Below are 26,833 nucleotides of genomic sequence, written 5' to 3'. Positions count from 1 at the left end.
CAATTTCATAGCGACTTTCAGGACCTCAGAATCCAAAACACTTTAGTCACAACTTTTGAAGTCACAATGTAGGAAATGTGGCAGACTATTTGGGCACAGCAAGCCATTGTGAACAGCGAAGCGATACTGGCCTGATAATCTGCCCGCAGCAATGTTCATTGAGGGGTAAACGTCAGCCAGGAAACCAGGATGCTGCCTGGTTTCTCTACAAAATAGTGCCTTGGGGTCCTTTATGTCCACCCAATGGGAACGAAGTAGAAAGGGTCGAGAGCTTCAAGTTTTTAAGTGTACAGATCACCAACAGCCTGTCCTGGTCCCCCCCATGCCAACACTATAGTTAAGAAAGCCCACCAGCGACTCTACTTTCTCAGAAGACTTAAGGAAATTTGGCATGTCAGCTACGACCCTCACCAACTTCTACAGGTGCACCATAGAAAGCATTCTTTCTGGTTGTATCACAGCTTGGTATGGAGCCTGCTCTGCCCAAGACCGCAGGAAACTACAAAAGGTCATTAATGTAGCCCAGTCCATCACGCAAACCAGCCTCCCATCCATTGACTCTATCTATAATTCCCGCTGCCTCGGAAAGGCAGCCAGCATAATTAAGTACGAAGTCTTACAACACCAGGTTAAAGTCCAACAGGTTTGTTTCGATGTCACTAGCTTTCGGAGCGCTGCTCCTTCCTCAGGTGAATGAAGAGGTCTGTTCCAGAAACACATATATAGACAAATTCAAAGATGCCAAACAATGCTTGGAATGCGAGCATTAGCAGGTGATTAAATCTTTACAGATCCAGAGATGGGGTAACCCCAGGTTAAAGAGGTGTGAATTGTACCAAGCCAGGACAGTTGGTAGGATTTCGCAGGCCAGATGGTGGGGGATGAATGTAATGCGACATGAATCCCAGGTCCCGGTTAAGGCTGCACTCATGTGTGCGGAACTTGGCTATAAGTTTCTGCTCGGCGATTCTGCGTTGTCGCGGGTCCTGAAGGCCGCCTTGGAGAACGCTTACCCGGAGATCAGAGGCTGAATGCCCTTGACTGCTGAAGTGTTCCCCGACTGGAAGGGAACATTCCTGCCTGGTGATTGTTGCGCGATGTCCGTTCATTCGTTGTCGCAGCGTCTGCATGGTCTCGCCAATGTACCACGCTTCGGGACATCCTTTCCTGCAGCGTATGAGGTAGACAACGTTGGCCGAGTCGCACGAGTATGTACCGCTTACCTGGTGGGTGGTGTTCTCACGTGTAATAGTGGTATCCATGTCGATGATCTGGCACGTCTTGCAGAGATTGCCATGACAGGGTTGTGTGGTGTCGTGGTCACTGTTCTGAAGACTGGGTAGTTTGCTGCAAACAATGGTTCGTTTGAGGTTGCGCGGTTGTTTGAAGGCAAGTAGTGGGGGTGTGGGGATGACCTTGGCAAGATGTTCATCGTCATCAATGACGTATTGAAGGCTGTGAAGAAGATGACGTAGTTTCTCCGCTCCGGGGAAGTACTGGACGACGAAGGGTATTCTGTCAGTTGTGTCCCATGTTTGTCTTCTGAGGAGGTCGGTCCGGTTTTTCGCTGTGGCGCGTTGGAACTGTCGATCGATGAGTCGAGTGCCATATCCCGTTCGTACGAGGGCATCTTTCAACGTCTGTAGATGTCTGTTACGCTCTTCCTCGTCTGAGCAGATCCTGTGTATACGGAGCGCTTGTCCATAGATCTGTAAAGATTTAATCACCTGCTAATGCTCGCATTCCAAGCATTGTTTGGCATCTTTGAATTTGTCTATATATGTGTTTCTGGAACAGACCTCTTCATTCATCTGAGGAAGGAGCAGCGCTCCGAAAGCTAGTGACATCGAAACAAACCTGTTGGACTTTAACCTGGTGTTGTAAGACTTCGTACTGTGCTCACCCCAGTCCAACGCCGGCATCTCCACATCATAGCATAATTAAGGACCCCACGCACCCCGGACATACTCTCTTCTGTCAGGAAAAAGATATCAAAGTTTGAGATCACGTACCAACCGACTCAAGAACAGCTTCCTCCCGACTGCCATCAGACTTTTGAATGGACCTACCTCGTATTAAGTTGATCTTTTCTCTACACCTTGCTATAACTGTAACATAATCTGCAGTCTCTCCTTCCTTCCCTATGTACGGTATGCATTGTTTGTACAGCACGCAAGATACAATACTTTTCACTGTATACTAATACATGTGACAATAATAAATTAAAATCAAATCAAAAAGACATGGCCTTGGTCAATGCCTCATCCAAAATGTGACACCTCGAACCAATGCAGCATTCAGTACTATACTTGAATGTTGGCCTGGACTGGGTGGCACGGTGGTTAGCACTGCTGCCTCACAGCGCCAGGGACCTGGGTTCAATTCTGCCTCGGGTAACTCTGCGTGGAGTCTGCACGTTCTCCCAGTGTCTGCGGGGGTTTCCTCCGGCTGCTCCAGTTTCCTCCCAGCCCAAAGATGTGCAGGTTAGGTTGATTGTCCATGATAAAATTGCCCCTCAGTGTCCAAGGATGTACAGGTAAGGTGGGGTTACAGGAATGAGGCTGTGGGGCCGAGGTAAGGAAGTCTTTGAGACGGTTGGTGCCACCTTGATGGACCGAATGCCCTCCTTCTGCACTGTAGAGATTCTATGACTTGTGTGCTCATGTCTCTGTTGGGGGAGGATCTTGACTCACAACCTTCTGACCCCGAGTCAGAAGCTCATGGATTCAAACAATACTCAGGGACCCAAGCACATAATTGTGGTTGACACTTGACAACATTGCACAAAGGGAGTGCTGTATTGTATGAGTTGTTGGTAGCATGGTAGCATAGTGGTTAGCACCATGGCTTCACAGCTCCAGAGTGCCAGGTTCGATTCCCAGCTTGGGTCACTGTCTGTGCGGAGTCTGCACGTTCTCCACGTGTCTGCGTGGGTTTCCTCCGGGTGCTCCGGTTTCCTCCCACAAGTCCCAAAAAGACGTGCGTTAGGTAATTTGGACATTCTGTATTCTCCCTGTGTACCCGAACAGGCGCCGGAATGTGGCGACTAGGGGCTTTTCACAGTAACCTCATTGCAGTGTTAATGTAGGCCTACTTGTGACAATAAAGATTATTCTAATTCCTTCAGATAAGATGTCAACTGCCAGCACTGGTTCCGGGGCTTCCAGACTGCTAAAGATAACAATGGTATGGTATCTGAGGAATAGCATGGGGGGGTTCTATTAGTGTTCAATCAATATTATTCCATCAGCCAACATCGCCCTAAACCAGATAATGTGCTTTAGTGTCGGGGGTGCCTCATTTTGCTCGGTACGTGATCAGAGAGTGCAGCCAGGGTGGACAGTAGAACCCTCTTGTGGCTTGAACTGGATATAGTGGACACAGAACGGGCGGTAGCTAATCATCGCCTTACATCCCACCTGATTTCTTTTTTTTTGGAAAATCTTTTTATTGGCTTTTCTCATATTTACAAACAGTTGTTACTTATATACATTACATTTTTCTTACCCGCGCTAATTTGCTTTATTTTACAGAGAGGTTTGTTTTGTCCTTCATTTGACTAACTGTACGTACATTTTGCTGCCCTCTGGATCGGTCTATGATATTCCCCCTTCCTCCTCCCCCGCCCCCCCATTGGTTTCAGCACCCTTTCTCTTCTCTTGTGGTCCCCCCCCCGCCCCGGGGTTGCGCAGTCCTTTGGTTCTTCATCTTTTTTCCCCCCTGGCTTACTCCTCGTTGTTGGCCTCGAACAGGTTTTCGAACAGACCGACAAACTGCCCCCAAGTATCCAGGAAGCCTTTCCCTGACCCTCGGATGGCGTACTTAATCTTCTCCAGGTGGAGATATTCCGAAAAGTCAGCGAGTAGTCTGCAGCTTTGGGCGGTGCTGCCGATCGCCAGCCGAGCAGGATTCTCCGGCGTGCGATTAGGGAAGCGAAAGCAAGGGCGTCGGCCCCCTTCCCCATGTGTAGCTCTAGCTGCTCCGATACCCCGAAGATTGCCACTACTGGGCATGGCTTCACCCTCACCCCCACTACCTTGGACATTGCTTCGGAGAACGCTGCCCAGAACCCAGCAAGCTTGGGGCAAGCCCAAAATATGTGGGTGTGGTTGGCCGGGCCCCTCTGACATTTGTCCTCCACCTCCGGGAAGAACCTGCTCATTCGGGTTCTGGTCAGGTGCGCTCTCTGCACCACTTTGAGCTGCATTAGGCTTAGCCTTGCGCAGGAGGAGGTGGAGTTCACCCTGCTCAGTGCTTCGCTCTAGAATCCCCATCCTACCTCTGTCCCCAGTTCATCCTCCCATTTTTGTCTGGTCCCGTCCAGTGGTGTTCGGGCTCTGTCCAGTAGCTGTACTTATATTTTCCCACATAGCCCCCCTTCTCGCTGCTTGTGTCTATCAAGTCCGCTAGTAGTGTACTTTCTGGGGCCCCGGGGTACCCTACTGTCTCTTTGCGGAGAAAGTGCTGTATTTGGAGGTGTCTCAATTCCTGTCCACTTGCTAGTTTCCACTTCCTTGTCAGTCCAGTGTCGCCAGTCTGCGCCCTACGTAGAAGTCCCCGTCCCGCCTCCATCTTTTGAAGGTGGTATCTAGCATGACTGGGGGGAATCTGTGATTGCCGCAGATGGGTGCCATTTTGGTTATCCAGAAGTGATGTCTCAACTGGGTCCACGTTCTCACCGTGGCAGCTACCACTGGACTGGTGTACCTTGTTGAGGAGGATGGGAGTGCTGCTGTGGCCAGGGCCCAGAAGGTTGTTCCTTTACAGGATGCCTCCTCCATTTGTACCCAATCTGTGTCGGGTTCTTGTACCCATCCCCTCACGTTTTCTGCCGTTGCTGCCCAGTGGTAGTATTGTAGGTTCGGTAGAGCCAGGCCCCCTCTGACTTTCCCTCTTTGCCGTCAGTTTGGGAATTCTCGGGTTCTTGCCCCCCCACACAAACGCCATGATTAGCCTGTCTATGTTTTGGAACAAGGCCTTGGGGATGAAGATCGGGATGGATCTAAACAGGAAGAGGAACCTTGGCAGTACGTTCATCTTGATCGTCAGCACTCTTCCCGCTAGGGAGAATGGGAGTGAGCCCCACCGTTGAAGGTCTTTTCTTACTTCCTCCACCAGGCTGGTCAGGTTCCACTTGTGGATCTGTGTCCAGTCTCTGGCTATTTGGATCCCCAGGTAACGGAATCTGTTCTGGGCCGTTTTGAACTGGAGCCCCTCCAGCTCTCTCCCTTCCCCGTTTGGGTTCACTGGGAATGCCTCGCTTTTGCCCAGGTTAAGTTTGTAGCCCAAGAAGGTTCCAAACTCTTTCAGTATTTGCAGTATTGCCTTCAGTCCATCCTGTGGCTTTGAGACATAGAGGAGCAGGTCATCTGCATAGAGTGAGACTCTGTGCTCTCTGTCTCCTCTCCGGATTCCCTTCCAGCTTTTTGCATCCCACAGGGCTATTGCCAGGGGTTCGATCGCTAGAGCGAACAAGAGTGGGGACAGGGGGCAGCCCTGTCTTGTTCCTCTCTGTAGCTGGAAGTATTCAGAGCTGGTGGTGTTAGTTCGGACGCTCGCTTTGGGAGCGTTGTACAGGAGCCTCACCCAGGCGGTGAATCCCGTTCCTAGCCCAAACCGCTCAGTACCTCTAGGAGGTAGCTCCATTCGACTCTGGCAAAGGCTTTTTCTGCATCCAGGGAGACGATCCCCTCTGGTGTTCTCTCCCCCCGGGGAGGGTGGGGGGGGGGGGGTTTGTCATGATCACATTCAGCAGCCACCTGATGTTTGCAGTGAGCTGTCTATCCTTGACAAAGCCTGTTTGGTCCTCTGTGACCACCTCTGGTACACAGTCCTCCAGCCTTTTGGCCAGGACCTTTGCCAGTATTTTCACATCCACGTTCAGCAGTGAAATGAAAATGAAAATGAATGAAAAACGCTTATTGTCACAAGTAGGCTTCAAATTAAGTTACTGTGAAAGCCCCTAGTCGCCACATTCCAGCGCCTGTTCGGGGAGGCTGGTACGGGAATTGAACCGTGCTGCTGACCTGCCTTGGTCTGCTTTCAAAGCCAGCGATTTAGCCCAGTGTGCTAAACCAGCCTGTATGATCCACATTCCGTCAGGTCTTTATCTTTTTGGGGTATTAGTGAGATTGTGGCCTGCGCTAGCGTTGGGGGCAGGCTGCCCCCTGCCAGTGAGTCCGTGAATATGTCCCTTAGGTGTGGGGCCAGGACTGGTGCAAATTTTTTGTAGAAGTCCGCCGGGAACCCATCGGGTCCCGGTGCCTTCCCCACCTGCATGGAGCTGATGCTCTCCATTTCTCCCAGGTCTATTGGTGCTTCCAGCTCCCCTCGTCTGTCTTCCCCCACCACCGGTAGTTCCAGTTTGTCTCGGAACTGTTTCATTCCCGCATCCCCTTCGGGGGGCTCAGAGGTGTTCAATCTCCAGTAGGTCTCAAATGCCCGATTGACCTCCTTTGGTTCTGTTACCAGTCTGCCTTTGCTATCCTTAACCTGCGCTATTTCCCTCGTGGCTGCCTGCTTTCTCAGCTGGTGAGCCAATAGGCGGCCAGCCTTGTCTTCGTGTTCGTAGAAGGTCCCCCGTGTCTGGCGGAGTTGGTACACTGCTTTCCTAGTGGATAGCAGGATAAAGTCCATTTGCAGCTTTTTCCTCTCCGCCAGCAGCTCTACGGTCGGGGCCTTGGAGTATTTTCCATCGACTTCCAGAATGGAGTCCACTACCTGTTGCCTGGCCACCCTCTTCCCTATCTCTACTTGCCTTGTAGGCTATGATCTCACCTCTGATCATAGCCTTCAGTGCCTCCCAAAACGTGGAGGGTGAGACCTCCCCGTTTTAGTTGTTACGATCATAATCGCCTATGACCTGCGATATTTTTTTGCAGAAAGCCTTGTCGGCCAGGAGGTCCGTGTCCAGCCTCCATGTGGGGCACTGGGCCAGGCCTGTCTCCAACCTCACATCCATATAATGTGGAGCGTGGTCGGAGATAACGATCGTGGAGTAGTCCGTTCCCGTGATCCCTGGAAGCACCGATTTCCCCGCTGCAAAGACGTCGATACGGGTGTATACCTTGTGCACCTGCAAAAAGGAGAACTCATTTTTTCCCGGGTGCAGGAACCTCCATGGGTCACTGCCCCCATCTGTTCCATGAAGGCCCCTAGCTCCCTTGCCATGCCAGACGTTTTCACCCTTCTGGGGTTTGATCGGTCGGTCAGTGGGTCCAGCACGCAGTTAAAGTCGCCCCACATAATCAGTCGATGTGTGTCAAGGTTGGGGATTTCCGCCATGGTCTTCTTTATGAATTCTGAGTCGTCCCAGTTGGGAGCGTACACATTTATCTGTATGACAGGTGCCCCTTCCAGGACACCGCTGACCATGACGTACCTTCCCCTGGGTCCGTAACTGTAAAATTTGTCCTTTTGCTAATTAATATTGCTACCCCCTAGCCCTCATCCCGTAGCATGAGTGGTACGTCTGTCCCACCCAGCCCTTCCTTACCAGCAGTCGGTCCTCCTCCCTCAGGTACATCGCTTGTAGGTAGATTATGTCGGCTTTTAGGCTTCTTAGGTGGGCGAACACTCTGGATCTTTTCACTGGGCCGTTGAGTCCCCTTATGTTCCAGGTAACAATCCTGGTGGGGGGTTTCTGACCCCCGGTCCGGTGGGATCACCCACACTTACCTGGTGGACGCGCCCCTGCACTCCAGGGTTTCCCTTTGCTAGGGGGCCGTCCAAAATGGCCAGGGTCACCGCTCCCACCATGGGGTCGGGCTCAGGGGTTTCCCTTTGCCCAGGAGGCACCCAATGTGGCCACCAGCTGTGTGTACGCCACACAGGTGCACCCCTGCTCTGCCCTGATGTCCTCTCGAGTGGCTGTTTGCGGTGCCCTCTTGATTCCTCGCCCTCGTTCCTCCTCCATGCCCGCTGAAGCCTATGTCTGTACTGCTTCACTATCTCACCCTTCTCTTTTGTTGTGCATTCTCCCCCAGAGTCCTCTCTGCCCCCCCCCCCGGGGGCCCCTGTCCCTTTGTCCCCCCCCTGCGTTCTCCCACCCCGTCCCCTCGTGCCAGACGCTCCCCCTCCCCTGAGAGGGGCGTCGTGGCCCTCCTTCCTTCCTGCCCTCCCGTGCTGGCCCTCCTCGCTAGTACGCTGGCCCTCCTCCCACTACTCGCCCAGTTCTGGCCCTGTTTAACCTTTCTCCTACTGGCCCTTGTCTCACCCTCCTGTCTGCTTTCCTCACCCTCATTTCCCTCGCTCCACTCCCCCCCCATTGCATTGAGAGGAGACAAGCTCTGAGACAAGACAGCACAGTCCCGTACAAGGCCTAACACACATGTGCACAGTTCATGAGTCCATTGTCCTTGTTTGTGGTCTGTCTTCCGCTCTTTGTTCTGGTTTTCCCTTCCTTTTCAGTCCCCTTGTCTTTCATTGCAGTTGCGTGTGCTCCTCCCCCAGCTTGTTCACTCTAACGAACTCATCAGCCGCCGCTGGGGTGTTAAAATACAGCTCTTTCCCCTCAAATGTAACCCAGAGTTTGGCCGGGAATAACACCCCAAATTTTACCTTGCTTTTGTGCAGTGCTGATTTTGCCTTGTTGAATTCAGCCCTTTTTTTGGCCAGGTCCGCCCTAATGTCCTGATACACCCTTATGGTCTTCCCTTCCCACATGCTCTGTTTTGTTTGCCGGGCCCACTTTAGCATTCTCTCCCGGTCTTGGAACCGGTGCAATAATTGCTCTGGGCTGGTCCCCGGCTATGGGCTTGAGTCAGAGCGACCTGTGCACCCTGTCTATTTCCGGTGGGTTTGGGAATACCTCCTTTCCCACTAGCTTGCCCATCATTTGGGTGACGTAGCCTGTTGGGTCTCTGCCCCCTATCCCCTCTGGCAGACCCACTATTTTAATGTTCTGCCGTCTGGACATATTTCCCTGGTCCTCCACTTTCCCTCTTAGGCTCCCCTGGCCGTTACTAACCTTTTGACCTTGCCTTCTAGGGTTATTACCCTGTCGCTCTGGTCAAACTCCAGAATCGTTTTTTTCTGCGCCTTCACTTCCCTTTCCAGGCCTTCGATGGTCTGCCGCATTCTGTGCGTCGTCTCCTTCATCATTGCTTGGAGCTCTGACCAGAGCGCCTCCTTTATGCTGGTCGCTGCGTCCTGCTCATGCTCTGCTGCTTGGTCTGCCATCGTTTTCCCTTTCAGGCTCGCCCGTACTTCCATCTCGTCTTGAGGGGCCGCCTGCCTGCGCGTCCGGCGCTCATGCGCCTTCCCCTCGCTGCTGCTGCTGCTGCTTGCGTCTCGCTGTCCCTTCACCTTGGTGTTTTTCTTTCCTCCAGCCACCCGTCTCTCTTTCTTTCCCCCTGCTGTTCCTTACCCTGGGGCTGCTCTCACTTCCCCCGCTCCTCTGCTCGCGCTGGCTCTGCCTCGGGCTTCCCTCCTTCCCACCCGATTTCTTGTCGGTTGAAATCAATTAATTATTGCTGGCACATCGTTTGTGCACCTCCCATTTTCACTCTCCCTGTCCACCACCTTCCCAAAAGCATATGGTCACTTTCTGTATGAAAGATTGCCATTCAGCTTTGGTCAGCTGTGGTTTCTTGGGTAACACTCTGGCGTCTAGGTCACAAAGTTGACATCCAGCGACGAGAGCACATCACCCAGGCTGACGAGCAGAGGGTGTGGTGCACTGGCAGAGGTGCCACCTTTCAGATGAGATCAAACCGAGGGCCGGCCAGCCCTCTCGGGTGGATGTAAAAAATTCCCATGACAAGTATGATGATAAAAAGCTGGGGGCCCTCCCAAGGATGCAAAATCTGCCCAAGGCAATGAAGGATAAAGGCACGGATTTTAAAATTCAAGTACACTAAAACTAGCCCGGCATGGATTAGCTCTAACTGGGGGCTATCCTCAATCTCAGTGAGGACTGAACAAACCTAACTAACTCCAACCATTCACCCTGCTCCGGAGCTCACTCATCTTCCTTACAAATAAGAGAGGATCTGGATCCTACGGGCTGGGCACAATTGGTTATCCTAGGGTCCTTGGGGAATATGAGCTCCCCCAATGAGAGGGGGTCGGGGCAATCATTAGCAGTACAGCTGTATAAATAGAGCTGGTCAGTGTGGTACCGGGTAGAGAGGGAACCAGTAGCAAATGACTGGCCCGGTGTACATATTGTTGTAAATAAAGTTACTTTCTGTTTGACTCTATAACCCATGCTGCATTCTTCCTCACCCTCATAAGAGGGATGATAAAAAAACCACTCCCTTTCCACAACCACAAGGATTATAAGACATATGGGCGGCACGGTAGCACAGTGGTTAGCACTGTGGCTTCACAGCGCCAGGGTCTCAGGTTCGATTCCCGGCTTGGGACACTGTCTGTACGGAATCTGCACGTTCTCCCAGTGTCTACATGGGTTTCCTCCGAGCACGCTGGTTTCCTCCTACAAGTACCGAAAGACGTGCTTGTTAGGTGAATTGGAAATTCTGAATTCTCCCTCAGTGCACCCGAGCAGGCGCCGGAAAGTGGCAACTCGGGGCTTGTCACAGTAACTTCATTGTGGTGTTAATGTAAGCCTACTCGTGACAATAAAGATTATCATTATAACAAAAGGGAGTGAAACTGTGCACACATCACACTTCACATAATCAACTCAATATGACTTTGCCGCAACAGGATAATTGACAACACCCCCCCTCATGCTCCCATCTCACACTGCCTTGTGGGAGAAAGGACAATAACAAATAATCAATAACATAATCAGAGTGAGTATCGTCCAGGATTATAGAAGGATCGCAGGATAAAGGCACCATCCAGGCTACACAAGGTGAAGGATAAGCCAGGATTAGCGCGCACGCTTCGGGATCTCTCAAGTAACCCAACAATCAAACTGCGAGGTACCATCCCTTCCGCCATGCCGTCACTCCAACACCCAGGCGGTCAACAGCCTCGGCCACACCCAGAGGGGACGACTCGACACGCTCGGCCACCTCCAACCCCTCATGGCAAGCTTCGAGAATAAGGCGGTATAGGACCAGCGATCGGTGGGTCCAACTGACCCCTGGACTCAAATTTTGGATTTGTTGTGCTCTGTTGAATCTGGTACACCCAGCCTCCAATTCAAGATTACCAAATCGCGGCAGCCAATTTTCGAACTCAATCAGGAAATCGCCTCCCACCAGGGACCGAGCCTACGAGCACACCTTACCCGGCCCCCTCCCTCCCGAACCCTTCAGGGTACATGACACACCATGCAGTCGGATCTCGATGACACAAGGGCGGGCGCTCACCAGGGAAAGTGCTCTTTCGAGGACAAGAACTCTCATACACTTCCACCGCTCTCCCAAAGGTACACTGCAACTCTTCAAAGTCAGCGCCAACGGCCTGCACCGCAGAGCCGAGATCTTGAACCAAGACAACATTTTCAATGGCGGCCCATCAGCCAGATGCATGCTGCATCGCTGCAGCGAGAGCTCGCTCAGCAGTAACTATATACACCCCTGCGAGCCGGGCATCAGCCCAGCCCACTCCCACGAACAAACAAGGGTTTTTCCGATGTATCTCGGTTCTTCTTTGCAAAACACCAATCAGGAACCTCCAGGGATATAGCGCAAGTCATGTAGCCCAACAGAAAACAAATATGAAATGCGCACCAGGATAAAATAAAAGGTTAAAAGATGAGCAAGAGCTAGAGCTCACAAAAAACACAACCGCTCCCCTGCTCGCACACGTGCCCCCCCCCCCCAAAGATTTTCTTTGATTCAGGTGAGGAAGTCAATTAATGCTAAATAGGCTCTGAACAGAGTCCTTAATTCAGAAGTGTCTAGTCTGAGTTGAATTGCCCGAACCGCAGAGGATGTAAATCAACAACGCTTATTAATGTCCCGAGAGGCCATTCTCAACAACTTCATGCTCAATAAGTTGTAAGCAGCGCTGCTTTTTATCTGCACGCTGGATTTCAAAGGAAACTGCCCGTTCTTCAAAGGAGTGATTAGCAAAAGATACTCGAACACACTCTTGTTTGGCACTTCAGTTATGCTGTTGTAGTATTATGGGGATGCCCTCGTGCTTATCTGGATCTTGCAATGACTGTGAACTGGGCTCTCTCGGGTGATTGCTTATTTCGAAGAGGCAGGTTTCCCCTCAATACCAGTAAGGAGAATTGCAAAGGAGTTTGTTTGACTGGGTAGAATGATTAACCCCTTGCGAACAAGGTCTGGAGGCTTCCTCCAGAGTCGATTGACCGGCACGTGGAGTTACCCACCCTCCAGGACTGGCCGACTAATGGCTGAAGCGTAGGAGCAGGTCATGCGATGAACCTCCAGGAAAACATTTAATCACAGTTGGCAACTCGGCTGGCATGTCCAAAGAAAGGCTGCAGATTGCCTGTCCAATGTGTTTTTTTTAAATTTAGAGGACCCAATTATTTTAAGGGGCAATCTAGCGTGGCCAATCCACCTACCTCGCACATCTTCTGGGTTGTGGGGGTGAAACCCACGGGGAGAACGGGCAAACCCCACACACAGACAGTGACCAGGGGCCGGGATCGGACCCGGGTCCTCAGTTCCATCGGCGGCAGTGCTGACCACTGCATCACCGTGCCGCCCTGCCTGTCCGATGTTAACGAGGCTCATGTTAGCTAGGCCCCAGCCGTGGCTCAGTAGGGAAGCACTCCTGCAACTCAGAGGTTGGGGGCGGTTCAAGATCCAACTCGTGACTTGAACACAGGATGATGACTGGAAAGATCAAGCCCCCACCGCTCCCCTAAACCCATTTCTAACTGACATGCTGCTCCCCTGAGATAGCATCCAAAGGCAGGTTTTCACTTTTGCGCTGATTACACCCAGCTCAACCACCTCCCTGGTGGTTCCCTCCACTGTAACCAGATTATGAGCAGAAATTTCCTCCAACACCGAAAGGCTCGAAGACATTGTTTTTCTGTCCCCGCTCCAAACTCTAGCGACAGACTTCAACCTTTTCCCTGGCAACAGTCCGAGATCCAGCCTGGTCTGTACACAACCTCGGTGTCATGTTTGCTACAGAGTTGAGCTTCCCACTTTCATTTGTGCCATCACTAAGACAGACTATTTCCACCTTTGTGACATTGGACTCACTGTGCTCCTGTGTCAACTCATCTTCTGCTGAAACCCTCAACCGGGTCTTTGCTGCCTCCAGGCCAGACTGTTCTAATGACTCCATTAACTTGGCCCGTCTGAAATCTGCTGCGTCTTTAACTTGCACCAATACTTGTTCACCCAACACCCCTCTGCCTGCGGACCGATATTGGCTCCCCATCAAGCAACTTCTTGATTTCTAAATTCCCTTCATTTTACAATCCCTGTAACCCCCTCCAGCTCCTCACGCCTCAGATTCCTCTGATCCCACCCTCGATGAATCCCTCATTTTAATAACTCCCAACATTGGCGGCTGTGCCTTTTGCAGCCTCGGACCCAAACTCCGGAATCCCCTCCCTACATCTCTCTGCTTCTAGTCAACGCCACTTTGCTCCTTTTAGACTCTTAACATCCAGCTGTCTGACCAAGCTTTTGGTCATCCGACCCAACGTCTCCTGATACGACTCGAAAACGTACTTCATTTTCGAATGCTTTTGTGAAGCACCTTGGGATGTCTCATTACGTTAAAGCTGCTGTTTAAACATAAGTTGTTGTTGACACTGCAAGCGCAGCAGTGAGGGAGTGCTGCATTGTCAGAGACGATGACAATCATCTGACAGTCAGCTAAACCGAGACCAAGCATGCCTTCTCGGGTGGACACAAAAACCTGCCAGTAGTGTGATTTTAAGCAAAAGCAGAGTCCCAACTAACACTTAAACCCTCAGCCAACGGATTACCTGCTCATTCTTTAATTTGCCATTTGTGAAATATTGTTGGTTACACATTGGGTGCAACAGTGACTAGAAATAAAAGAGTACTTTAGTTGGCTTTGGGATGTTGTGAAAGGCTATATAGAAATATAAATCGTTCTTTTACACAACCTCATCAAACACTCCCAGGACAGGTACAGCACAGGGTTAGATACAGAGTAAAGCTCCCTCTACACCATCCCCATCAAACACTCCCAGAATAGGTGCAGCACGGGGTTAGATACAGAGTAAAGCTCCCTCTACACCATCCCCATCAAACACTCCCAGGACAGGTACAGCACGGGGTTAGATACAGAGTAAAGCTCCCTCTACTGTCCACATCAAACACTCCCAGGACAGGTGCAGCACGGGGTTAGATACAGAGTAAAGCTCCCTCTATCTACACTGTCCCCATCAAACACTCCCAGGACGGGTACAGAACCGGGTTAGATACAGAGTAAAGCTCCCTCTACACCAGTGGAGGACAGTCTGGAGGCCATAACGGTTTCTGAATGCAGGCCACAGGAGCTTGTTCACTGTTGCGTATGCACAGCGTTGCCACAATCCACTGGTTTCCACCCACGTAGCTTTTTCTCTACCTACTTGCCTGAAGTGATACTTATGCAAAGCAAGGGCAAGTGAAGTGAGGTGTGTGCTGATTGTTCACAACATTGACTGTGAGAGCCGTGTGCTCCCTCTGTGTCCCTCAAGTGTAAATGTTGATTTTGTTTCTAACCATTTGAAGCTGATGACAGACAGTTCTATTAATCTTTGAATGATGAACCATTTCCTATAACTTGTGAAAATATTCAGCATGTATTAAATGTATTTAATCTTAATCATGGGGGTCATGGTTAGTGAACAACCCCGATTCCAATCTTGCGGCCCACTTAGATGAAGGAGGGGCAATCACTAGCCTCGGTTGCCCATCACTGCTCGACACTGTCCAGATCAAACACTCCCAGGACACCTACAGCGTGGGGTTAGGTATAGAGTAAAGCTCTGTACACTGTTCCCATGCTCCCATCAAATACGCCAAGGACAGGTACAGCACAGGGTTAGGTACAGAATAAAGCTCCTTCCAGACTGCCTCAACATGGGTTGGTTTAGCACAGGGCTAAATAGCTGGCTTTTAAAGCAGATCAAGGCAGGCCAGCAGCGCGGGTTCAATTCCCGTACCCAGCCTCCCTGAACAGGCGCCGGAATGTGGCGACTGGGGGCTTTTCACAGTAACTTCATTTGAAGCCGACTTGTGACAATAAGCGATTTGAATTTCATTTCATGTCAGTGTGTCTTGGCGAGAGTTGCCCAGTCTCCAGGATTGCCTAGATTTGCTATAACTTAAAGAATAATCTGCTGGCCACTGCATTTTTTTTTTTTTATTTTTATTTTTTTTAAATTTTTTTTATAAATGTTTTATTGAAAATTTTTTCCCAAACAACAATTTTTCCCCTCTTACAAAGCAAACGCAACAATAACAATACAGAAATTTTAAACAATACACAAGTAACAAAACCCCTTTATCTTTGACCTAAACTAAACCCCCCCTCCCCCCCCCCCCCCTCCCCCTGGGTTGCTGCTGCTGGTCATCTGTCTTCCCTCTAACGTTCCCCTAGGTAGTCGAGAAATGGCTGCCACCGCCTGGTGAACCCTTGAGCCGATCCTCTCAGGGCAAACTTTATCTGCTCCAGTTTAATGAACCCCGCCATATCATTTACCCAGGCCTCCAGTCCAGGGGGTTTCGCCTCCTTCCACATGAGTAGGATCCTGCGCCGGGCTACTAGGGACGCAAAGGCCACAACGTCGGCCTCTTTCGCCTCCTGCACTCCCGGCTCTTCCGCAACTCCAAATAGAGCTAACCCCCAGCCTGGTTTGACCCGGGCCTTCACCACCCGCGAAATCACTCCCGTCACTCCCTTCCAATACCCTTCCAGTGCCGGGCATGCCCAAAACATATGTGCGTGGTTTGCCGGGCTCCCGCCACACCTCCCACATTTGTCCTCCACTCCAAAGAACCTGCTCAATCTTGCTCCCGTTATGTGTGCTCTATGTAGCACCTTAAATTGAATCAGGCTAAGCCTGGCGCATGAGGAAGAGGAATTTACCCTGCTTAGGGCATCAGCCCACATACCCTCCTCTATCTCCTCCCCTAGTTCTTCTTCCCACTTTCCTTTTAGTTCGCCCACCGACTCCTCCCCCTCTTCCCTCATCTCTCGGTAAATCTCTGACACCTTGCCCTCTCCGACCCACACCCCTGAAAGCACCCTGTCCTGTATCCCCTGTGTCGGGAGCAATGGAAATTCCCTCACCTGTTGTCTAGTAAATGCCCTCACCTGCATATATCTCAAGAAATTTCCCCGGGGCAACTTATACTTTTCCTGGCCACTGCATTTGGGCAAAACCATCTCTGGGACATTAAAAAAAAAATGTGCCCACCATTGAATGCTGCTGTTTATTAACTTTAAAGATATTATAGAGTGGGAAAGAAAATGATATTTGACCTAATAACGCAGCTGTGTGAGTGTGAGAAGGAGACGGGAGAGGAGGTCCAGGAAAGAGAGTTGGCAACCTTCGCCTCAATCCGCTACCTCAAGAGCATCCCCTCTTCAGAGTGCCATATTTCCCTATTATCTACTCCAGCCAGTCTGAGAGGTGAAGGAGCTTGTCTGACTCAGTATCACTCCATCACAGCCCTTTCAGTGGTGTCTCCAGTTTAATTCTGAACCAATATCCAAGTTTCAAGTGCATTGCTTCTTACCCTTGATTAATTTCGCATGAATGTGTCAATTTTTGTATCCTGGCTGAAAATTTGAAATAGTGAGATGGCAGCTGCTCTTGTTTAGCCAGCTGCATGTCTGACACCATGGAAACATAACCATGCTCAAGGTACAGACTGGGCCGCCAAGAGACTCTGCAGTGGTAGAGTTTTTATCTGGCCAGCTTGGGGTGTTACTCTCTCCCAGGAAGAGCTCACCCCCATCTGCCTATCCGCAGAGGGTGTGGGTGCAGGTCGGCCCCTTAAGCAGGGCAAGGGATACCACTGGGGTTTAAAAAGCATCTAAACCTGTGGAGTTAACCCGTTTTCCAACACTAATGAATTGGGTAAGGAATTGAGGAGCTGTTTCTTTAACAGTAAAAACGCCACGACCACAAGCAACAGTTGGCGAACAGCAAAGGTACATTTAAGAGGCAGCTAAACACATGAGGGAGAAAGGAATTTAGTTTCATGAGTGGAAACTGGTGTGGAGCAAAAGCACCACCCACTAGGGAGGCATTGGCGTAGGGGTATTCTCTGGGAATCCAGAGACCAAAGCGAATGCTCTGGGAACCTGGGTTCAAATCCGACCACAACAGCTGGATTTGAATTCGTAAAAATCTGGATCTCCAACATGGTTGAAATCATCCAACAAATTTAAAAAAAACATGAGAAATGGGCTTGATGTAAATCGATATGTCCAGTTACTGCCATTCTGGGACTTGTATCCAAATGGGACGTATATAATAATAATCTTTACTGTCACAGTTGCCTTACATTATGTGCTTATGGAGTCACATTGTATACCTGGTGTTGCCCTATTATGTATTTTCTTTTATTCCCTTTTCTTCCCATCTACGTAATGATCTGTTGAGCTGCTCGCAGAAAAATACTTTTTACTGTACCTCGGTACACGTGACAATAAACAAATCCAATCCAACATTAACACTGCAATGACGTTACTGTGAAAGGCCCCTAGTCGCCACATTCAGGCGCCTGTTTGGGTACATGGAGGGAGAATTCAGAATGTCCAATTCACCTAACAAGCACGTCTTTCGGGACCTGTGGGAGGAAACTAGAGCACTCGGAGGAAACCCATGCAGACAAGGGGAGAACGTGCAGATTCCGCACAGGCAATGACCCAAGGCGGGAATCGAACCTGGCACCCTGGAGCTGTGAAGCAACAGTGCTACCCAGTGCGCCCTCAAGGGTGACTTGAGTTGGAAAGATTACTGATGGATAGGTACCCTGCCATTTGTTACCTCTTTAGCGCCTGGTGAAAAGGATCAATTTGGTTCTAAGCTGTTGAATCCCAGAGGTCGCTGTGAGTGGTTCGGAGCATCACCACAGCCCTACTGACCCTGGTACAGATACATACACTGCTGCCATTGACTGCCTGCTGAGAGACCAAGCCTTACAACCCAGCATCTTTCCCAGGCAAAGCAAACCTATTCTTCATTACCTCATTGACCGAGACTCATCTGAACAGTCTGCCCGTTCCCCCCCACCCCCCCCCACCCCAACCAATATTTTTTACGATCCTCAACAGGGAATTGTTGAAAGTGAAATGAAAAACAACATTTTGATGGATTTTCTCCCGGTTTTTACCCCAGCGTCCTGGTAAATTAATCTCCCAGAGAGAGAAAGACTGACAAAGTTTGAGCCACGTTCACTGTTAGAAATGAGTAGAAGCATCGTGACTGTGCAGTGGTTCATTTTTTGTTCTGTAGCACCGTTCAGTGGCATCTCTGCTATACTGCAGCTGGCCATCAATTCTCCAGGCACACTTCACAATCTCTAGGGAGAAGATGTGTCTTTCCCCGACCACCACCAACATCCCCCCACTCCAGCCCAAATAACGGTCCGCGACATTGCTCCTGATTCACTAGAGTTTATTAATGCGGGCAGAACCATGTTTGAGGTTGACCTGTGTGAGGACGACCGTGCAATCCTCAAATCTCCATCACCAAAGCAATTTAAACAGATTAAAGTAAAAAAAAACTTGCGGCCCAGGGAGACCTGCATCGACAGAGCCTCGCACCATTCCTACATAAATTCTAATGATCGATAGGAACCATACAGCTTGAGACAAAACATAGGTTTAGTAGAAACCATGCTCGCTTCCTCGAGACGACTGACAAATTCGCAAACAGGACAACAAGCAATAGTCACAGTAATCTGTTACTTTCTCCACCTATTTACACATAGACCAAGAGACATTTAGGAAAGTTTTGTTACAAATGCTCTCATGCATAAAAGTGCAAACTTGAGAACACCAAATCTCTAAATCCATAATTACAAAGGGCAATCCCAAATATACAAAATAACATATTAAGAACAGTTGATGCGTGGGCTGGTCCAGACATGCTCTTAAATCTGCCGTTAAAAAAAGAATTGTTTTAACATTACGTGATCCAGTTACAGCACAGCCCAATTTAAAAAAAGGATTGGGGGGGCTGCGGAATTATCAATTTGTCCAGTTTTATTACAAACTGACCGAGAGAGTTTGGAATGACTAATATTGCTGGAAAGCTGCAATCAACATTTCAATGGAGTTCTGCAAAAGAAGCAGAACTGTTCACATTGAGGGGTGACCTTCGCTGTTAAACGTCAGAACCAAAAATGGCAAAACAGGAGTGTCTTATTTTCAACATATGGGTGTTCGGTGTGAGATGGGGATCAGGCGGAGGGGAAAGACAAAACGGGTTAGACGGTATAGGTCTGAACTGTGGTTCCCATGAAGGTTCGTCAATGAGTAACATGGCCAGTAATACCAGCCGCATTGCCAGTCCAGAGTTGCCACCCCTCCAGGATTGCCCTGGAATCTCCAGGAATGAAAGATTATATTCCAGGACAGCGGCGAGTGAAGAACCGAGGAGCAAAAGCGTAATGAGCAAAGATTGTTTTTTTAAAAAAACAAAACATTTTCTTTAAAGGTTTTGGTTATTAGTTACAAAGATAGCCAACATCATGTGGCAAAAAGGCCAATTTTGATTAACAGTCATGAATCAAGGGTCTATTTGCTTTCTGATTGGTGCAGGAAGAGTAAGCGCATCGGGCAACCAATTTGTTTTTGGGGTGGGGGGGGGGGGGGGGGGGGGGGGTTGAGGGGGAGTGTGGGGAAAGGCAGTTGGCAACAAGCCTGTGCGGCAACTCCTCCAGGAATGCGTCCACCAGAACTGTTAACCCTCCACCAGCCTCAAACCAAATTCCAGCCTCGACAGTGCAAAGAGACTTGGCTACTCAACCAAGTGAAGTCACTACTTGTCAAAGGAACCTTGATTTTGCATGGCGGCCGTAATACCGCTTCATCCCAACATCCTTTCAAGGATGCCCACTTCCCTTTCTGGATTCCAACCTCCCAGTGGATGGCCCGCCCAGCTAGGATTCCCACAGCGGGCCGTGACACACTGAAGAGTGTGCCACTGAAGGAAGATGAATGACCATCGGTCAACCGCAATGGCAGTCTTCAACATAAAGGATCGAGCCTCTTGAACATGCAAGAGATTGGGTCTCATGAGCTGCTAGCTCTCCTCTTATGGTGAAACAAATAGAGGTAGACTCCCTGCTGTCTCCGCCTCTGGGGATTAAGGGATTTTTGTCATTCGGTGGAGCACAAATCGGGAAGTAACACCCCTCATTTACAACAATAACTATTGGAAGTTAGAAGCTTCTCCTTTATGTCACCCCTCTCAGAACACACCAAGAATTCCATCTAAATTCAGGTTTTGGAGGGTCCGCTTTCAGTTGATCAACATACTCTCGACCTTTTGAGAGTCAAACACTCAGTCGCAAAGCTGTCCAATCAAAACCATGCCAATTGCATTGAGTTAATCGGAAGGTAACGTTATAATCCAGCAGAAAGGGGGACATAGTCTCTAGTCAAGGCAAGGTGCTGATCTCCAAACACCCCCCCACCCCATACAATGTTGCGGCTACTCGATCTTTTTGCTTTCTTCTGTGGTAGTCAGGACCTTCCTCCTCTGACGAAGCATGTGGAAATAGAGCTGTGGAAAAACTGATCCAGAAAGACAGAGTTAGGAACATGGGAGCAGTAGACCCTTTACCCTCTGGAGATCATTCCCGATCTGTGACCCAACTCCATGTACCCACCTTTGCTCCAAACCCCTGAACATATTCTGGTTAACAAAAATCTATCAATCTCAAATTTAAAATCAATAATCAATTCATCTTCAATTTCTACTTGAGGGAAGAGCTCCAAACATCCACCAACCTTGGTGTGGAAAATTATTTTCTAGTTTCACTCCTGAAAGATCGGACTCCAATTTACGGACTGTGCCTAGTCTTCTTGTTCTGCCTGGAGGTCACCTATTCCCTTCCTGCCTGTGGAGTCCGAGCCTGCAGTGTGACGATCTCCCTACACACCTAACCTGGGATACATTTCACTCAGGCTTGTGAATTTATCCATCTTCAAAGGCGTTAAACCCCTTAATGCTTCCTCTCTTACCATGTCAAGTGCATCTAATATTTCACACTCCTCTACCCTGATTGCAATATCCAGATCATCCATATTTATTTGTGAACACAGTTGCAAAGTATCAAGAAGCATTGTCGTGTCCTCTCATACACAGGTGTGCAGATGCCGGCGTTAGATTGGGGTGAGCACAGTAAGAAGTCTGACAACTCCAGGTTAAAGTCCAACATGTTTGCTTCAAATCACTAGCTTTCGGAGCACTGCTCCTTCCTCAGATGAATGAAGAGGTAGGTTCCACACACAGGTTACGCTAATAGTTCCTAAAAAGGGCCCTATGTGGTAAACCATGGGATTGCATTGTATGGCATTGTGTTGTATCATGCATGCCTGGGCTTGTCCAGGCTGGCTCCGCCTGTGGCTCCTCCCCTCGGGCTTCTGTATAAAGGTGGCAAGTTTCCACCTCCGTCCCAGTTCGGGTCCAGGGGCAGGAGGCTTGCTGTTTAGTGTATTAAAGCCTTAGTTACGTTCATCACTTGGCATGTGTTTATTGATGGCATATCACCCGACACTATTGGTTGGACTTGTGCTCTTAAATGTACTTTTAAAAAAAACAAATCTCTGTGTTTTTCTTGATTTTACTTGCCAATCTCATTTCATGTCCTTTCTTTGCTTTCCAAATCTTTTTAATTTCACCTCAAAACTTGATACTCTTCCAGGTTTTCTGCAGTACTGAGCCTCTGGTATCTGCCATTAGCTTCCCATGATTTCTTTATCCTCTCCTTTAAGCCACCTGACATCCAGAGTGCTCCAGACTCATTGAGGAAATTACTCTCCGAATCCCCACAAGCCGCTTCTTCGACTCATTCTGTCTGTCTGCGTTCTTTCATTCTTTGAAACCAGGCTACAATTGGTACTATATCCAGTTTAAGGGGTGCTCAACTACCATGAACAACCCATTTACTTACGTGGAATGTAGGAAATCATGACCAGGATCAGGACCGTGTAATAGTCAAAGGAGATGTTGTACTTGTTTGGCAGGGTCACAGAATACAAGCCAGTCCTTCGAACGTGGGGCAGAGCTGCATATATTGTCAGCAGTTCGCCTGTGACTCCCATTGGATACAGAACGATGAACAGCGTGTACCTGGATGGGATAGAAAGAAGAATATTGAAACCAAATCTTGTATCCCGCTTTCCTTCACTCTTTCATAATTTCAGGGTTAGGGTGTACACGCATTTACCAACACACTGCACCCATTCCCAGCGTTAGGGCGTCTATGTACACATACGCGCACACACATTGCATCCCGTTCCCATGTTAGGGCGTCTACGTACACACACACTGCATCCCATTCCCATGTTAGGGTGTGTATGCACGCATACGTGTGCACACACACACACTGCATCCCATCCCCAGCGTTATGGTGTATACACACACACACGCACGCACCCCCCCCCCCCGGTTACAGTGATGGTGCAGGAGGGAGGGTTTCAGATTTCTGGATAATTGGGGCTCATTCTGGGGTAGGTGGGACCTCGACAATCGGGATGGTCTACACCTGGACCAGAGGGGTACCAATATCCTGGGGGGAGGGGAAATTTGCTAATGCTCTTCGGGAGGGTTTAAACTAGTTCAGCAGGGGCTTGGGAACTTGAATTGTAGCTCCAGTATACAGGAGGTTGAGAGTAGTGAGGTTATGCGTAAGGTTTTAAAGTTGCAGGAGTGTACCGGCAGGCAGGTAGGTGGTTTAAAGTGTGTCTTCTTCAATGCCAGGAGCATCCGGAATAAGGTGAGTGAACTTGCGGCATGGGTTGGTGCCTGGGACTTCGATGTTGTGACCATTTCGGAGACATGGATAGAGCAGACCCAGGAATGGTTGTTGCAGGTGCCGGGGTTTAGATATTTCAGTAAGCTCAGGGAAGGTGGTAAAAGAGGGGGAGGGGTGGCATTGTTAGTCAAGGACAGTATTACGGTGGCAGAAAGGACGTTTGATGAGGAATCGTCTACTGAGGTAGTATGGGCTGAGGTTAGAAACAGGAAAGGAGAGGTCACCCTGTTAGGGGTTTTCTATAGGCTTCTGAAAAGTTCCAGAGATGTAGAGGAAAGGATTGCAAAGATGCTTCTGGACAGGAGCGAAAGCACAGGGTAGTTGTTATGGGGGACTTTAACTTTCCAAATATTGGCTGGAAACGCTATAGTTCGAGTACTTTAGATGGGTCCGTTTTTGTCCAATGTGTGCAGGAGGGTTTCCAGACACAGTATGTAGATAGGCCAATGAGAGGAGGCGCCATTTTGGATTTGGTACTGGGTAATGAACCAGGACAGGTGTTAGATTTGGAGGTAGGTGAGCACTTTGGTGATAGTGACCACAATTCGATTACGTTTACTTTAGTGATGGAAAGGGATAGGTATATACCGCAGGGCAAGAGTTATATCTGGGGGAAAGGCAATTATGATGCAATGAGGCAAGACTTAGGATGCATCGGACGGAGAGGAAAACTGCAGGGGATGGGCACAATGGAAATGTGGAGCTTGTTCAAGGAACAGCTAGCGTGTCCTTGATAAGTGTGTACCTGTCAGGCACGGAGGAAGTGGTCGAGCAAGGGAACCGTGGTTTACTAAAGCAGTCAAAACACTTGTCAAGAGGAAGGAGGAGGCTTATGCAAAGATGAGACATAAAGGTTCAGTTAGGGCGCTCGAGAGTTACAAGTTAGCTAGGAAGGACCTAAAGAGAGAGCTAAGAAGAGCCAGCTGGGGACATGAGAAGTCTTTGGCAGTCAGGATCAAGGATAACCCTAGAGCTTTCTATAGATATGTCAGGAATAAAAGAATGACTAGGGTAAGAGTAGGGCCAGTCAAGGACAGTAGCGGGAAGTTGTGCGTGGAGTCCGAGGAGATAGGAGAGGTGCTAAATGAATATTTTTCATCATATTCACACAGGAAAAAGATAATGTTGTCGAGGGGAATACTGAGATTCAGGCTACTAGACTAGAAGGGCTTGAGCTTCATAAGGAGGAGGTGTTAGCAATTCTGGAAAGTGTGAAAATAGATAAGTCCCCTGGGCCGGATGGGATTTATCCTAGGATTCTCTGGGAAGCTAGGGAGGAGATTGCTGAGCCTTTGGCTTTGATCTTTAAGTCATCTTTGTCTACAGGAATAGTGCCAGAACACTGGAGGATAGCAAATGTTGTCCCCTTGTTCAAGAAGGGGAGTAGAGACAACCCCGGTAACTATAGACCAGTGAGCCTTACTTCTGTTGTGGGCAAAATCTTGGAAAGGTTTATAATAGTTAGGATGTATAATCATCTGGAAAATAATAATTTGATTAGAGATAGTCAACACGGTTTTGTGAAGGGTAGGTCGTGCCTCACAAACCTTATTGAATTATTTGAGAAGGTGACCAAACAGGTGGATGAGGGGAAAGCAGTTGATGTGGTGTATATGGATTTCAGTAAAGCGTTTGATAAGATTCCTCACGGTAGGCTACTGCAGAAAATACGGAGGCATGGGATTCAGGGTGATTTAGCAGTTTGGATCAGAAATTGGCTAGCTGGAAGAAGACAAAGGGTGGTGGTCGATGGGAAATGTTCAGACTGGAGTCCAGTTACTAGTGGTGTACCACAAGGATCTGTTTTGGGGCCACTGCTGTTTGTCATTTTTATAAATGACCTGGAGGAGGGCGTAGAAGGATGGGTGAGTAAATTTGCAGATGACACTAAAGTCGGTGGAGTTGTGGACAGTGTGGAAGGATGTTACAAGTTACAGAGGGACATAGCTAGGCTGAGAGGCAAATGGAGTTTAATGCAGAAAAGTGTGAGGTGATTCATTTTGGAAGGAATAACAGGAAGACAGAGTACTGGGCTAATGGTAAGATTCTTGGCAGTGTGGATGAGCAGAGAGATCTCGGTGTCCATGTACATAGATCCCTGAAAGTTGCCACCCAGATTGAGATGGTTGTTAAGGAGGCGTATGGTGTGTGAGCTTTTATTGGTAGAGGGATTGAGTTTCGGAGCCATGAGGTCATGGTGCAGCTGTACAAAACTCTGGTGCGGCCGCATTTGGAGTATTGCGTGCAATTCTGGTCGCCGCATTATAGGAAGGATGTGGAAGCATTGGAAAGGGTGCAGAGGAGATTTACCAGAATGTTGCCTGGTATGGAGGGAAGATCTTATGAGGAAAGGCTGAGGGACTTGAGGCTGTTTTCGTTAGAGAGAAGAAGGTTAAGAGGTGACTTAATTGAGGCATACAAGATGATCAGAGGATTGGATAGGGTGGACAGTGAGAGCCTTTTTCCTCGGATGGTGATGTCTAGCACGAGGGGACATAGCTTTAAATTGAGGGGAGATAGATATAAGACAGAAGTCAGAGGTAGGTTCTTTACTCAGAGAGTAGTAAGGGCGTGGAATGCCCTGCCTGCAACAGTAGTGGACTCGCCAACACTAAGAGCATTCAAATGGGCATTGGATAGACATATGGACTATAAGGGAATAGTGTAGATGGGCTTTAGAGTGGTTTCACAGGTCGGCGCAACATCGAGGGCCGAAGGGCCTGTACTGCGCTGTAATGTTCTAGGTTCTATCCGTAACTGTCCTAGAGAAGGGGGTGAGGAGCTACTTTCTTGAAACGCTGCAGCCCATGTCATGTGGGAACACAGAGTGCTGGTAGGAAGGGAATTCCAGAATTCTGACCCAGCCACAGTGAAGGAACGGCGATAAAACTCCAAGTCAGAGTGCTATTTGGATTCACAGAATCTACAGTGCAGAAGGAGGCCATTCGGCACATCGAGTCTGCACTGGACCTTGGAAAGAGCACCCTACCTAAGCCCACAGCTCCACCCTATCCCCGCAACCGTACCGTTTTTGGACACGAAGGGCAATTTAGCATAGCCAATCCACCTACCCCTGCACATCTTTGGACTGTGTGGGGAAACCGGAGCACCCAGAGGAAACCCACGCAGACACGGGGAGAACGTGCAGACTCCGCACAGACAGTGACCCAAGCCGGCAATCGAACCTGGGACCCTGGCGCTGCGAAGCAACAGTGCTAGCCACTGTGCTACGGTGCTGCCTTGTCTTGAAGGGGAATTGAAAGGGAACTTGCAGAAGGTCGTGTTACCAAGGAGCTGGAGTTCCTGCAGTGCACCTTGTAGATGGTAGACACTGCTGCCACCGTGCGTCGGTGGTGGAGGGAATACATGGTTCTGGTGGTGGGTAGGGTGCCAATCAAGCGGGCTGCTTTGTCCTGGATGATGTCAAGCTGGAGTGCTGTTGGAGCTGCACATCCAGTATTCCAGCACAGTCCTGGCTTGTGCCTTTTAGCTGGTGGACAGGCTATGGGGAGTCAGGAGGTAAATTCTATATGCCACTCAGTCATAGCTCCATTTAAAACATCTTGAGGAGACGGAATGCTTGACCTTTCTGGTCTGTATGGGATTTTGCAGTACAACTCTGCTCTGTGCACATGGATAGATTCCACAAAACCAGGAGGCCATTTGGCACGCGGTACCTGTTCCAGCTCTTTGAAAGAGCCGTGATATAAATCATAGAAACGTTACTGCACAGAAAGAGGCCATTCGGCCCACCGTGTCCATGCTGGCCCGAGGACACTCGGGTGTTCTTGTTTAATCCCACCTTCCTGAATCCGGTCCACAGCCTTGTAGCTTCGAGCACTCAAGGTGCCGATCCAGGTGCCCCTTAAGAGGGTCTCTGGCTCTACCACCAATTCTGGCAGCGAATTCCAGACTCCCACTATCCTCTACGTAAAAACGTTCTTCCTCATGTCCCC

At 49.4% G+C, this 26,833-nt stretch overlaps 1 protein-coding gene across 1 annotated transcript in view; it reads right to left on the bottom strand.

Moving 5' to 3' along the window:
* Window positions 1-18,488: 18,488 nt before the first annotated feature.
* The window catches only part of hacd2 (3-hydroxyacyl-CoA dehydratase 2), a 52,368-nt gene continuing 44,023 nt past the window's right edge, over window positions 18,489-26,833 (bottom strand). Inside the window, 2 exon segments of the mRNA XM_072469822.1 lie at window positions 18,489-20,631; window positions 22,014-22,192. Of these exon segments, the coding sequence (XP_072325923.1) occupies window positions 20,549-20,631; window positions 22,014-22,192 (262 nt within the window). The 3' untranslated portion in view covers window positions 18,489-20,548.

The sequence above is a fragment of the Scyliorhinus torazame genome, chromosome 2, assembly GCF_047496885.1.
Source record: "Scyliorhinus torazame isolate Kashiwa2021f chromosome 2, sScyTor2.1, whole genome shotgun sequence".
In the NCBI taxonomy this organism is placed as follows: domain Eukaryota; kingdom Metazoa; phylum Chordata; class Chondrichthyes; order Carcharhiniformes; family Scyliorhinidae; genus Scyliorhinus; species Scyliorhinus torazame.
The sequence above is the reverse complement of the archived record's forward strand: the minus strand, read 5'-3'. Positions and strand labels throughout refer to the sequence as shown.